The sequence below is a fragment of the Schistocerca nitens genome, chromosome 1 (assembly GCF_023898315.1).
Source record: "Schistocerca nitens isolate TAMUIC-IGC-003100 chromosome 1, iqSchNite1.1, whole genome shotgun sequence".
Lineage (NCBI taxonomy): Eukaryota > Metazoa > Arthropoda > Insecta > Orthoptera > Acrididae > Schistocerca > Schistocerca nitens.
Genome location: NC_064614.1, coordinates 241320892 through 241336809, shown reverse-complemented (window position 1 = coordinate 241336809; position 15918 = coordinate 241320892). Strand labels below are relative to the sequence as shown.

Here is a 15918-nt window from a genome sequence, read left to right as displayed (position 1 = left end):
TTTCAAGGTCTACATTCCTTCAAAGCCAGGAAAGTATGGCATCAAGATATGGTGCGCAGTAGACTGTGAACATGGTTATCTGACAAATCTTCAACTGTACACTGGAAGGAGTGGTGATGTGAGAGAAGTGAATCAAGGCAAGAGAGCGGTCTTAGATTTAGTGCGTCATCTGGCTGGCAGTGGTAGGAATATTACCACTGACAATTTTTTCACGAGCTGTGACCTTGGCCAAGAATTGTTGAAAATGAAGTTGACACTTGTAGGTACTCTACGTTCTACAAGAAAAGAAGTCCCAAAAGAGTAATTGCCTTCGAAAACTAGGGAAGAATGCATTATCAGATTTGCATACAGTGGTAAAACCCTATAAGTTTCATATGTTCCAAAACGAAATAAGGCTGTGCTACTCCTGTCAACACAACATCAATCATTTGAAGTGCCCAAAGAAAACAACTTGAAACGAAAACCAGAAGTAGTGTTGTATTACAACTCAACAAAATCAGGTGTTGATACGCTAGATCAAATGAGCTCTTACTATTCTGTGAAAAAGGGTACAAAACGTTGGCCATTAGCAGTATTTTATGATCTTGTCGATCTAGCTGCACTCAGTGCCTACAGACTCTTCTGTGTTGCTGTTGAAAAAACAGAGAGACGTCTTTTTCTAATGAAGTTGGCCAAAGAAATGGCAAAGCCCCAGGTGGAACGTCGTTTGAGTTTACCACAAGCAAGGAACAACGATATTATTAGCAGTATCAAACGGTGTGGATTTGATTATCTGTTAGACAATGGACATCCAGACGTAATACATCTACATCTACATCCATACTCCGCAAGCCACCTGATGGTGTGTGGCGGAGGGTACCCTGAGCACCTCTATCGGTTCTCCCTTCTATTCCAGTCTCGTATCGTTCGTGGAAAGAAGGATTGTCGGTATGCTTCTGTGTGGGCTCTAATCTCTCTGATTTTATCCTCATGGTCTCTTCGCGAGATATACGTAGGAGGGAGCAATATACTGCTTGACTCTTCAGTGAAGGTATGTTCTCGAAACTTTAACAAAAGCCCGTACCGAGCTACTGAGCGTCTCTCCCGCAGAGTCTTCCACTAGAGTTTATCTATCATCTCCGTAACGCTTTCGCGATTACTAAATGATCCTGTAACGAAGCGCGCTACTCTCCGTTGGATCTTCTCTATCTCTTCTATTAACCCTATCTGGTACGGATCCCACACTGCTGAGCAGTATTCAAGCAGTGGGCTAACAAGCGTACTGTAACCTACTTCCTTTGTTTCCGGACTGCATTTCCTTAGGATTCTTCCAATGAAAGTCTGGCATCTGCTTTACCGACGATCAACTTTATATGATCATTCCATTTTAAATCACTCCTAATGCGTACTCCCAGATAATTTATGGAATTAACTGCTTCCAGTTGCTGACCTGCTATTTTTTAGCTAAATGATAAGGGGTCTATCTTTCTATGTATTCGCAGCACATTACACTTGTCTACATTGAGATTCAATTGCCATTCCCTGCACCATGCGTCAATTCGCTGCAGATCCTCCTGCATTTCAGTACAATTTTCCATTGTTGCAACCTCTCGATACACCACAGCATCATCTGCAAAAAGGCTCAGTGAACTTCCGATGTCATCCACAAGGTCATTTATGTATATTGTGAATAGCAACGGTCCTATGACACTACCCTGCGGCACACCTGAAATCACTCTTACTTCGGAAGACTTCTCTCCATTGAGAATGACATGCTGCGTTCTGTTATCTAGGAACTCTTCAATCCAATCACACAATTGGTCTGATAGTCCATATGCTCTTACTTTGTTCATTAAACGACTGTGGGGAAGTGTATCGAACGCCTTGCGGAAGTCAAGAAACACAGCATCTACCTGTCAATGGCCCTCTGAGTCTCGTGGACGAATAGCGCGAGCTGGGTTTCGCACGACCGTCTTTTACGAAACCCATGCTGATTCCTACAGAGTAGATTTCTACTCTCCAGAAAAGCCATTATACTCTAACATAATACGTGTTCCAAAATTGTGCAACTGATAGACGTTCGAGATATAGGTCTATAGTTCTGCACATCTGTTCGACGTCCCTTCTTGAAAACGGGGATGACCTGTGCCCTTTTCCAATCCTTTGGAACGCTACGCTCTTCTAGAGACCTACGGTACACCGCTGCAAGAAGGGGGGCAAGTTCCTTCGCGTACTCTGTGTAAAATCGAACTGGCATCCCATCAGGTCCAGCGGCCTTTCCTCTTTTGAGAAATTTTAATTGTTTCTCTATCCCTCTGTCGTCTATTTCGATATCTACCATTTTGTCATCTGTGCGACAATCTAGAGAAGGAACTACAGTGCAGTCTTCCTCTGTGAAACAGCTTTGGAAAATACCGGACAATCAGAAGAGAAAGCGAGGCAGATGCTCCATTTGCCCCCGATCAAAGGACACAATATACAGTTCAACATGCAAAAAGTGTAACAAATTTGTTTGCAAGGAACATTCTGAAATAGTTACTACTTGCAAAATATGTGCAGATGACTATGGTACGGATTCCGGTTAGAATTATGTTTCCTGTTGAGTTGTTCATGACATTTTCTGTAAATTTGAAGCCATTGTGAAACATTTATGAGTGAAACAAATTATTACTTAGAGTAATATTGTAACTTCTGATATGTAATTACTCTGCCATATGTAATTTAATTCTACAATGTACATACCAGTTAAAAAAGCTGTGAAATGTGTCTAAATAATAAATAAAATGTAAACAAACAGTATTAAACGACAGTACGTTGTTCTCTGAATGATTAGTACACACAGTCAATTATATATTGATTAGGGTCATGTATGACCCCAGATGGAGTACTAGGGAAATTTTAGCAGAGTGAGTCCTAGGGTTAAGACTACAAAAACATGCCCAATGCTAAGCATCAGGAAGCATTCATTATTTCCATCAGTGGAAGAAGGCAATTTACAGTCAACATCTACATAGAGCATCTCACCTTGAGATTGCTGAAGGCATTAAATTATGGACTTTTGGGGCATCCACCATCATTTCAAGAAGTCACTGGTGTGACAAGAACCCCCCCCCCCCCCAAAAAACCAATGAAGACCCAATTAAATATAGAAAACATGCCTCAAACATTACATAGATCCTAATTTGTTATGTACTGTAGCTTTTATCATCTGGATATTCTGTACAATAGAATTAAGAGTATCACACAATTTCCAATCATGTGCTGATTTAATTCCATAAAATTCCCTTACAATGAAGTTGTTTTTTACTGGTATCCCCCCCCCCCCCTCCTGAGCTCCAATAAGAGCTGTTACACTTTTTGCACATTTCATTTCAGTTTCCCAGAAGGAAAATAAATAGAACAGAACAGCATAAACACACTCCTGAGGGCAAGGACCAATGAAATTAAAAACTCAAATGTAAGAAAAAAAAGTTTATTTGAACAGTGAATATCAGATATGAATTAAAGCTGCATTCATTCCTAAAGAGCTTACATGACACACTTACTTCAAACACTAACTTACAGGACAAAATCACAATGCAATTCACAGGAATATTATAAATTAAAAACACACAACTGTTCTCTCAATGCAGAAAACAGCATTTGAGATTATGTCACATTTTCCACTTGTATTTCATTTAATCATGCAAATTATTTTCAACCTGGGCAGATAACAAAGACGTAACTTCCTACATGAACACTGACATCACTACCTTTTCTAAAGAACATCAGTGCTGCTACCATAAATGCAAAAGTAAGGTCATGGCTGCTTGTTACTCTCCACACATCTTGACAGATCGGAGTGTTTTCGGAAATGCTCTTTTCCATTAGATTCTTTTTCAAAAACACAACACAAAATGTGTGGAGTTTCCAACAAGAGAAGGAGCTCTAGTGGGAAAGGTGCTTTCTTTGCCACACACTTTTGCAGTGAAGGAATACCTTCAACTGTCATCTGCCAAGAGATGTGCTTTGTCTCCCCCACAAACTTCACAAAATCTGTTTAAAAGCCTGCTTACACTTAGGCAATTCTACACACTTGTAACCATGTACAAGCAAAATAGTTCTCACGCTTTGAAAAACAGCAGAGCTGTACAGAACTTACACTGACATACTAACAAAAAGTAGTAACACACAGGTGTACAAATGTATAGAAAAGCCAAAACAAGCAAAGGTTCAGAACACCTAAAAATGAGACTTCATCAGCTTCCTGCTTCAAACTGGCCAGTAAATTGCTTACATTTTACACCAAATAGTGAATTACTGTATACTGCACAACATTACACTGACAAATCATACAGTAAGACGTAAAACAATAACTGGAATTCATGACAATTTTTATCTAAATTTAAAATTCTTCATTTATCAAACAACCAATCTTTTTGGCTGTTCCCATGGGAAAATATCTCTGCCAAAGTGACCGTATGTGCTTGTTTGCTGATAAATAGGATTGCGGAGATTCAGTTCCCTGCAACAGAAAATTAACAAATTGTTTTAGTTAGTGTGTAGGAACTGTCAAACCACTTAACTTACATCCCCAGAAACCCCCCCCCCCCTTCCGTACCACATCATCAACACCACCATTATGTATGCATCACAGCAATACCATCCTCAAACCTTAACTTTGTGCTGTATTTGTTGCATTGGTAAGGAGAGGAAACCACCTAAGACACAAATGTCATAACTGTTTCAAACACCAGAAGTCAAGATCTCACACACACACACACACACACACACACACACACACACACACACACACACACACACAGAGAGAGAGAGAGAGAGAGAGAGAGAGAGAGAGAGAGAGAGAGACTTACTTCACAATTCTTCCTGGACGCAAGTCAAAGTTTTTCTTCACTATCTCCAGAAGTTCCCTCTGGGTTTTCTGTGAAGTGCCATAATCAAATACAGTTATAGAAAGGGGCTCTGCTACACCAATAGCGTATGATACCTGAAACAAAACAATTTATTACCAAAAGGTACTCCAAACCTATTGAGTACCTACTGACTTGGCTAAATCCTCAGATTACTTTGTCGTCATTCAACCGTCAAGAGTAGCAAATACAATGAACATCATTGGGACAGGATGAGTTTTAGTCTTTTGGCAGCAATAACGAAGAAAATTTAGTGGCAGAATAAACTATATAAAGAACTGAATTATTGTGACCACCCTCCACCTCACTTACAGAATAAAACTGAACAGCATTTAAATTGTTACACTAGCAGGGGTGAGGGGACTAACTCACCTGAACAAGGCACCTCCTGCATAAACCAGATTTTACCAAAGACTTCGCTACCCATCGAGCAGCGTACGCAGCAGATCTGTCAACCTTTGTGAAGTCCTTCCCAGAAAATGCACCACCTCCATGTGCTCCCCATCCACCATACGTGTCCACAATAATCTTTCTACCTGTCAATCCGGCATCACTCTGCAATGTAAATTCCCCCCCTCAATAAAATGCTGATTTTTACATTACAAGTTGATCTAAATTATTTACAATAAACATATCATGGAACTACTGAAATATTAGCAGTCATTACCTGTGGACCTCCAACAACAAACAAGCCACATGGATTAATATGGAATGTCGTCCTTTCATCCAAGTATCTTGCAGGAATAACAACTTTTATAACTTTCTCCATAACTTCAGTACGGAGTTCCTCTAATGAAATTTTCTCAGAATGTTGTACAGAAACAACAACTGTGTGAACTCTCTGAGGTACGCAAGCTCCATGGGACATATAATATTCACATGTTACCTAAATAAGAGAGATTAAACATTAAAGCAGACATTAAAGAATATGTACTATAAATATTCATATTTCTGGTAACCAATAAATTATTAACTAACTTGGGTTTTTGAGTCTGGCCTTGCCCACCAAAACTCTCCATTTCTCCTAAGCTCAGCAATTTTTTGATTAAGACTGTGAGCCAACACTACTGTCAATGGCATGCATTCTTCTGTTTCATCAGTTGCATAACCAAACATAAGACCCTGAAAGAAAATGCACAGTTAGTCCAACCAGTTGAAAATAAATTTTTAGCTAAGAACATTTATTTGTTGTGTAAAGCATGATGCAAGAACAAACAATATTGTACAATAAGGATCAAGTGAGCCAATGTAACAGTAAATTAAACAAATATGTTTACAAAAATACCCTAATTTGTAGGTATCATGTTTGGCAGAAAGTAATCTAGAAGACTACTTCCAAGTGCTATACTTCACGGTTCCCAGCTCACAAGAGCTTATGCTGTCTACATTCTGAACTTTGTACTACCAATAAGTCACTATTTGATAAGATACAGCTTTATACTAAGAAAATTGTCAGTTTACAGCAGGCCAAGGCAAAACTCTTAGCTCTACAGTTGTTCATGTCTCCATAGAAGCTATGTTAATTTGCTGCATTAACACCAATTTTCAATGCAAATTAGTTTGTTCCATAAGAACACTGGAGACATTTTAAGTTGGTACTATACCTTTTTACACAGAAGATCTGCAATGGTAAATGAGCCAGTCTGCCCTGTCTCCCATTACATCCCAACATTCAAACTGACTTGCAACAATAATTTGAAGAGTTAAAGATTATGTCAATATGTAGTTATTTTCACATTTAGATCATTATCAATTGTAATAAAAAACAAATAGCCCTCCCACACCCTTTTTTTATACTTCCAATCTTTCATTGTAGAACACCAATTCAACTCACCTCATAACCAACGAGGTGCTAATGCTGCAGTTCAATTGATCATGAAAATCTAAAACAATATCCAACCACTGGTATGTGGCATGGAAATTAAAGGCATTGCACAGTAGAATATATAACTGAGCACATTTTATATCTTCCCATGCACTAAGTGTACCCTACACATCTGTCAAGCTATGCTGCTCTTTAATCAATCATTTCAATTATCTGAATTTCTCCTGTTAACCATTTTGCTGCTAGACACGCACTCTCTGCATCCCGTGCTGAGGACAGCTTTTGATATGGCTGTACTGTTCACCAAATACTGGCACCTGTGCCAAGAGACTTCCAACCAATACAAAATACCTGTTATAAAGATTTCCAAAAAGTTTTTGTACGTCTTACAGTCTGATACCTTCACTCAAGGAACCCAATTTCTTTCCATTATCTGTCATACTTACTGTGCCACATCAAATTGAGACATGGCACAAATGCAAAGGTAAAAACAGATTTTGTGAACTTTGCACATGGCAGATTTTAGTTTTCACACTGCAGTGAAAGAAATGTACATAAAACATCAATATTTTGTTTAAAATTGGGAGCAGAATGTTCTCTCATTTCATTCTCAAATTATTGGGTTTTAAATCCTAAGTAGGAATGTGTATGATGCAGGCATTCAGATCCTTGCACACAAAGAATCATGTTGTCATAAATGTCTTATCTTGTGAACTGAAGATATACAAACAAGATCTTTCACGAATTATAACACGGAATGATGTGTGTGTGAAAGTAGCTCGTCAACAGCAGCGAGAGGTTGGTGGCTCAGGACGCACACAGACAGCAATAGTGAACTAGGAATACCCAAGCAGTGCACATGTACACTTCCACAGCACCTGTGGAATGGCATACCAGGACGTGTGTACTAGTCCACAGCAGTGGAAGGGTTATAAGGATACCCTTCTGAAGCATATGCATAAATTTTGCAAAATAATTTTGAATGGACCCTGTTAACTGCCATGCAGATATTAAAGAAGCACATTCAGTTAATGCCCTTTCATATCACAACATAAAAGTATAAAACTTAATTTTTGTGACATTCACATGAAAGTAAGAAAGAAAATACACTATTGCTTTGTACTATTCTAATACTAGCCAAATTTAATGAAATCACCTGATCACCAGCACCAACATCATCATCATTACGGTTCAGGTGCACACCAGCAGCAATGTTTGGAGATTGCTGATCCAGAGACAACAGCACGCTGCAGATCTTGTAATCAAACCCTATAAACCAGACAAGGACAACTTGCAACTTAACACAACACAAACATACCACAGCTCAATGCAACCCTGTTAAATTACTCTGAATCTCGAAGCACTGCAAAAAACAAATACCTAATCAAGCACAAAAATTTATCAAAATCTCAACATCTGGCTATACTTTAAAACTTGGCATCCCAATGCAACAAGCATTATAAGCATTTTGTAATGGTTAAAACAGAGCACACTGAGATCCAGCAACAAAAAAAATCTTAATTCACAGTTCAGCAAGAAAGCTGGAATGTCTCAGAACAGTATGGGTTACAAGTGGTTTTTTCCTCTTCAAAGTATAGGCAGTAAAATTAAAGTACACTATCTGCACAAACGATTATCAGCAAAAAGAAAAATTATTACACAGTTGAGAAGCAGTTAAGCACAAACTATTTTTTGGGACATGTGTGTGTGTGTGTGTGTGTGTGTGTGTGTGTGTGTACTGTGGGTTTCACGACATTCCTTATTGCTCACTGAAAATGACTGACTAAATCTACAACTTAATGCATGGAATTTTAAACGAGTACAGCAGCAAAACAATATGATTTCCTGGTATAAATATGCTACAAGAAACAGTATCACACAATAGTTACTGGTGTAACAAAAATATTTTTAGACAGTACTTAAGGACATATTAAAGCTAATGTTACATGAACTTTTAGAACACAACAGGGTGCTATACACTGTGTGGAACTTTATCAGTGTGCACAATTGGGTTTTTTATTTATTTTTTAATTTTGTGTTTCTTCACACACACACGCCTTAGTTTTTCTTTTCGAAGGATTTTTAATATCAATTTTTATGCAGTTGAAGGCAAGTACCCTGCACTACAGTCGGCAAGAAGTTGTATCACGTCACTATGTGTTTATTATTGCTTATGCATGTGCGTTTGACTGTTCTAATACCAGAGAATTAAATTTTCACTGCAGTTGAGTGTGTGCTCATGAACTTCCTGGCAGATTAAAACATGAGCCAGACAGACCTGAACTCAGGACCTTTGCCTTTCGCAGGCAAATGCTCTACACTTAACTAACCACAATTCTCGTGACTTGTCCTCACACCTTTACTTCCATCACTACCTCATGAACCTACTGAACTTCACAGAAGCTCACCTGCAAAACTTGCAGAGCTAGCACCCCAAGAAGAACAGACATTGCAGAGACATGGCTCAGCCAAAGGATGTTTCAAGAATGGAATTTTCACTCTGCAGCAGAATGATGCTTCTTTCGGTCAAGGGTCAAGACATGTTTAAGTTAAGCAGAGGTTGAGATTTCTTAAATACAACTGCTTTTTCTTGGGACTCACCTCAAGATTTTTTGTAGCCTGTTTAGCACTAAAGTAGAAAGTGTCTGAATCCTAAGAAAAGAGAACCTTATTCAAACAAACTCATCACACCACTGCAGCGAAATTTTCATTCTGGAATTTCATAAGTCAAGCACGCGCATAAGCAGTAACAAACACGATGTGACATGACGCAACTTCTTGTTCACTGCAGCATAGGTCCTCATCCTCAATTCTATCAAAGTTCTTAAAATTCTTCTGAACGGAGAAAAGCTAAAGGGTGTGCATGAACAAAATATTTAAAAAATGAGAACTGCACAACTGTACACAAAAGCTTCATGCCTGATAGCTAGTTCATGTCCCTTATTCTGTTCAGATGTTTTCTAGGCAACTTAACATTTGCCCAAGTTATGCACTGGCAGCTCCCTTGAGCTTATTGGTCATTTCAAAGAGTTCTTTACGAGGATGTACGACTAAAAAATATTGTTTCCATATTTTGGTATAACAAGTCAACATATAAGCCCCTACTAACTCAAATACCAATCATTTCAACCATTTAGAACAAGAGTATTTTTTTCCCCATCACCTACCCAGCTAACTTTCAGCATCTGCCATTATCTACAGAGTATTCACAATTATCTACAGAGTATTCACATACTGTCAAGGCAACCCAGTAAGACAAAATTGCACTTAACATTTCTTTAGAACAAAGCCTCTAAAGCAGCACAAGATCAGGCACTGGAAAAATATACAAATTTTTTGAACCAACCAGTGCATTAATGAATAAAATACACTAATGTTTATTTTTCCTTGCTTCAACTTAGAACATACACCTGCCTGGGGAAAAGATATCACTTCCAAATTCAAACCTAACTTTGGTTTTCTGGCTAAAGGACAGAGCCTGACAATGTTTAAAGTTACTTTGTAGAACAACTGTATGAGGCTGCACAGGACAATTTTCAAAGGGGTAACTAATCTTACTGGATTTGCCAGGAACAGTGCAAGGAAAAATTTTAACATTAGTGTGACACATAGTTTTGTACTAATCTCTGTATTCTTAATTCTAAAAATAAAAAGCCTATAATGCACCTCTGTTTAGACAGTGCTATTTCTACAACATAGCTACATTTAGGAAGACCAAGGACAGTTTCAGCTTTAACAAAATGGATGGAAAAAAGCCTCTCACAGTAGCCACTTATCTAGCAGCTATGAAACGTGTTTTACTAAAGTAAATTAGCCAAGACAATTCTGTTTACAAATTCCAGCATTTGGGAATGTAGGATATATTGCAGGGAGAGTTCAGAAAAGCTGCTGTTTGTGGGAAGAATCCATATGAAGCAGTCAATGAAATGAAAGAAGTCATGTCGGGCAGTGTGCTCAGCAACAGGGTGGTCCACATGTTTCTTGGCCACTGTTTGTCAGTGGGCATCCATGTAAACATGCAGCTTGTTGTTTGTCATGCCAACATAGAATGCAGCTTAGCTTGTAAATTACATGACTGGTTTCAACAGGTAGCCCTTCCTTTGACGGGATAAGTTATGTTTGTATCTGTACTAGATTAAGTGGTGGTGGGAGGATGTATGCGACAGGTCTTGCATCTAGGTCTCTTACAGAGGTATGAGCAATGAGGTAAGGGATCAGGAGCAAGGATTGTGTAGGGATGGATAAGTATACTGTGTAAGTTCGGTGGACAACAGAACACCACTGGGAGACATTTCTCACTTCAGGGCACATTGAGAGGCAATCTAAACCCTGGCACACAAGGGGAATTCTCCTCTGTGGGCAGACAGTGAGACTTTAGGAGGTTGTGGGGGACTGGAGATATAAGGCACAGGAGATTTGTTTTTGTACAATGTTGAGAGGGTAATTAAGGTCAGCGAACACCTCAGTGACACACTTGGCATATTTCGAGAAGGAACACTCGTTACTGCAGATGCGACAACCACAGGTGGCTAGGCTGTATGGAAGGGACTTCTCAGTATGGAAACTGGTGGCAGCTTTCAAAGTGGAGGTACTGCATGGGGTTAGTAGGTTTGATGTGGACAGAGATACTGATGCAGCCATCTTTGAGGTGAAGGTCAACATCTAGGAAGATGGTTTGTTGGGTTGAGTAGGACCAGATGAAGCAAATGGGGTAGCTGTTGAGCTTCAGTAGGAATGAGCATAAGGTGTCCTTACCCTCCATCCTCTAGATGGCCCATGAATAGGCTAGCATCGGATGGTGCCATGCAGATGCTCGTAACTGTACCCTGGATTTATTTGTAGGTACTGACTTCAAAGGAGGAGTAATAGTGGGAGAGAGGATATAGTCATGGCGACTAGGAAGGAGGTTGGTTTGGAATCCGTCCAGCATTGGGAAAGGCAGTGTTCAACAGCAGTAAGGCTACGGGTATTAGGGATGTCATGTGTACAGGAAGGTGGCATCAATCGTGGCAAGCAGGGCACCAAGTGATACAGGGACAGGAACTGTGGAGTTGGTGGAGGAACTGATTGGTATCTTTTATATAGAAGTGTAGGTTCCTGGTAATAGACTGAAGGTGCTTGTTTACGAGAGCAGCGATTCTCTCAGTGGGGCACAAACAACAACCACAATACAGCTTCCTGGGTGGTGGGGTTTATGGACATTAGGAAGCATGTAGAAGACAGGAGTGCGGGGAGTGGTAGGGGTGAGCATAAATATGGAATCCAGGGAGAGGTTGTGGGATGGACCGAAGGATTTGAGGAGTGACCCGAGATACTGCTGGATTTCTGGAATAGAATGATTGTGGCAAGGTTTGTAGATGGATGTACCTGACAACTGCTAGTCCTCCTGCCAGGTAATTGTTGCAGTGCGAAACAACAGTTGTGGAGTCATTGTCTGCAAGTAAGATTGTAAGGCCAGGATCAGTTTTTAGATTATTTAGATGGTGGACAGCAGTTTTCTGTGCAGATGTAAGGTTAGTTTCCACATTGAGGGATTTGGGGAATGATGGTGACTACGGTTCAAGGTTACGAAATTCTGGAAAATTAATCGGTGGCAAAAGTGTTTTCGTTGTAGAGACCGGGAGAAGGGGAGGTCCTTAACAATTCCTGCACAACTGAGTTTGTGAGTGGGGCAATAGGTGAGGCCTTTGGAAAAGTCTTACTTCTGTGGTGCTAGAGCTTTCAGAGCAAAGGTTCAGGGCTATGTTTCAGGTCCTCAGTACCACCCAGTGTTTCATGCCCTGAAATGAGAGGTCCTGCCAACTATCCTTCCCACAGTGGTATTCCGCCATTCACTGAACCTACACAGTATACTCATCCATCCCTATACAACTCCTGCTCCCAACCCCTGCCTCACAGCTCATTTCCCTGTAACAGACCTAGATGCAAGACATGTCCCACACATACATACATACCACCACCACCCTGTTGCTGAGCAAGCTGCCAAATACAATATCCTTCATTTCAATGACTACTTCAAAGCCTTTACCAAATGGATCCTTCCCACTAACACCAGCTTTTCTGAATTGCACAGGTGCGTACTCTCCCTTTTCCCGTAACCCTCCTGGCCTCAAACTCCTCATCCCGCCCCTTCCCTGTTCCCATACAGTTCTCCATTCACCAATTCACCCTTTCTTTACTTCTCTCGTTTTCCACAACCCCCCCCCCCCAACTTCTCCCCTTCCCTCCGTCTAGCCTCACGACTAATCCTAGCTGTCCTGCCATTTCTCCACCTCATCTTTGTGTGCTCCCCAGCAGTATTTCACTGTCCCCCTCCCTGTTACTCATCCCCCTCCCCACCCCAGCATCCTCCTTACCCCCACCCAGTTGCCACTCTCCCATCATGCACTGCTGCTTTCACTTGCAGTGTGGCTTGCAAGCTCTATCAACGAAGGCCTATCAGACTCAGCATCTGTTATATGGTGAGTTTATTTTGTAATATTGTTACATTCCATTATGGATTTTCCATTGATTACAGGCAATATACATGGACTCATCACCATGCAACCACTTCCCAATTGAAGTGACCTACATATCTAAAGCCTGACAAACCGCCTTTTGCAATGCAGAATGCTGCAAGACGTGCATGAAGATAGGTTCTGGAAGGTACCTATGAGGATATGGAGCCATGTCTACTCCAGTGCCGTCCAGCTGCACTAGGTGTCTTGGTTGAGGATCCATGGCATAAACAAGCTAGGTGGACCTACAGATTCTTGATCGTGTTTAAATAAAGCCTTTACAGTGGCCAGGGGAGTACAGTGAACTCATCCTGATACTCTTCAAACACACACACACACACACACACACACACACAGTCTGCTCAGGATACTGTGGCCGATGCGCAGTGGCCAACTTTCGTACACAGTGTGTGCCAGCCACATTCTGGCTGGTCGGCAATAATATAAGCGATGCACATGTTCTGCAATCTTTCTCAAACTATTTGGTAAAAATATTTCACATTTGCCTTATTTATAGCTTATCAGGTTCAGGATGCTGTGCCTATCATTTAATTAAAGGTCATAGTTGATCTGTATTTACATGGAAGTAAAGTGCTGACCGACATAAGAAAAAGTTTGCAACAAGAAATAGGGGTCATTACGATTATGCAAGGTGCATGTTACATAATGTGTTGCTGCATATGAAACATAGCTAACATATTGAATTTTTCTGTATGCTTGGAAAAATCTCGAGAGAATTGATCTGATGTAGCACACTATTTACTGTTTTTCTCAGAGTGAAATATCCACAACATTCCTCATATTTCATGAACGGTTCGAGATACTGAAAAGATTGTGGCAAATGATAGCCTGCAACAGTAGAATATTTTACCATACAATTATTATGCAAAAACTTCGTTACCTACTATGTTATTTCACTAACAACACGCATTTTGAAAGAAAGTGATTTATAAGGGGCACTGGTTGCTAGTAAAATGAGAAATGCTGTCAAGTTTTGGAAAAATATAAGTGAAGATATTACACTTTCATTCTGTACCGAGGATGTGCTTTTTCATAAGCTAGTGACCTTACTTTTCCTCACAGCTCCTAACTCAATAAACTGCTCTTTCAAAATTCTCTCTGTGTGTGTACAACACATTACTGAGATGATATGGAAAACTCCACTGTGTTTGGCAAAAGAAGCCAATGTCAACATGGTGACAAGCGAAATGTTTAGGCGTTACTAAAAATTCACCACTCGTGGCATTTCCTGAAAGTTACAAATGTTTAGCAGGTCAGGCAAAAACTAATATTTTTCCAGCTGAATTCTTTTTAGATACTAGTCAAAGTAGAGGTGAGAGATCTTGTTGAATGGTGTAGAGGCTCCACTTACCACTTACAATGGGTTCGTTTGAGCAGTTACCAGAATGCGCCAGACAACAGGCTGTACTGCGCATGCGCAGCTACGATGACGTAGGCAGCCCGTGCTTGGTGCTTGCTCTGCTCATACGCTTTTCGTCGTATTTCTGGTGGGGCATCACGTGACCATGTGTAGCCGTGCCGCCCGTGCGGCATGTTGCTGAGAGGATATACTGAATTGTACTTACAGCAATTGTTTTATCATATCCCACACAGATAAAGGATGCAAATAAGGAAGCAGTTCTTGGCTTTTGAGTCATTTCAAAATTAGACTCCACAGCTCGAAGTACCATAAAATTTTTTACAGATTTTTTTTTAATTCGTGCTCTGCAATGTTACGTAGCATTTCCAACACGTTTACGTCCACACATCACTGCAAAAAGCTACTAGGATGGAATACAAATTACTTGCAACAAAAAAGAGAGAGTTTCTTGTGTAGCTTACACCGGAATGAAGGACAATAAATTTCATGACTATTTCAAAATGTGAAAAAATTAACATGGTTGTCTATGAGGCAAAGAAACTGTACAACTGACAGTTTATATTCTACTCTAGGAATAAATATGAAGCCATGTGGGGAGTTAAAACGATAAAACATGGTATGCTGCCAGTCTAAAATTTAGCATAGAATGGCATTCTATAAATTTAAGACGTAAACACAAATTAAGAAATAACTTCAGGCCCAGAGGAAGTCCGAGACAAGTGCCTTGTGATCGAAAAACACTTTCACAGAAGGCAGATCTATAAAATTCTGCTACAGCTGTCATTATATTTGAAACAAAATATTTAGTTCAAAACCACTGACCAAATTTGCCTACTTAGCTTCAAGTCAATGTTTACGTATGTTCGTACGTATATAGCATTAAGAGATCTTACAGTGTCACACAAGGGACAGGACATCAGAGACTACTCCAGCAGCATCGGAATTCCATAAACCATACTAAATGCTTCATTCCGCTCTAATTGCACATTTCTATGTCCAGATGCACGCGGAAGTTCCTGATATTCAGCTTTTCATGTGGTTCTCGTGATACAAATTTTCTTGGAGGTCCAGTACTGTATTCTCATATTTGGTTCTTTATTATGGTATAACGTCATTCGTCCCAGAAAATGAAAATTTGCACTTTAAATTGAACGAGATTGAGAGTAGCCAATAGCGCGGAATGAAACACTTCGTTTCGTTTCAAATAAACTAACTGCCTCAGCGGAAAAAAAAAATTAACTGAAGCAAATTTCTCTATAAAACAGACAGAAATAGCTTCATTAAGACATTAATGGTTGATTACTAATAACCTGGAAATAATATAAA

At 39.9% G+C, this 15918-nt stretch overlaps 1 protein-coding gene across 3 annotated transcripts in view; it reads right to left on the bottom strand.

Annotated features, from left to right (window-relative positions):
• Positions 1-3435: 3435 nt before the first annotated feature.
• The window catches only part of LOC126246508 (S-adenosylmethionine synthase), a 31161-nt gene continuing 18678 nt past the window's right edge, over positions 3436-15918 (bottom strand). For 2 of the 3 annotated variants that reach the window (XM_049948403.1, XM_049948400.1), the window contains exons 5-10: positions 7871-7983; positions 5868-6011; positions 5557-5775; positions 5262-5444; positions 4833-4966; positions 3436-4483 (exon numbers count right to left, since the gene is read on the bottom strand). In XM_049948403.1, the coding sequence (XP_049804360.1) occupies positions 4381-4483; positions 4833-4966; positions 5262-5444; positions 5557-5775; positions 5868-6011; positions 7871-7983 (896 nt within the window). In that variant the 3' untranslated portion in view covers positions 3436-4380. The remainder of the gene's footprint in view (positions 4484-4832; positions 4967-5261; positions 5445-5556; positions 5776-5867; positions 6012-7870; positions 7984-15918) is intronic. The other variant, XM_049948401.1, reaches the window with a different exon arrangement.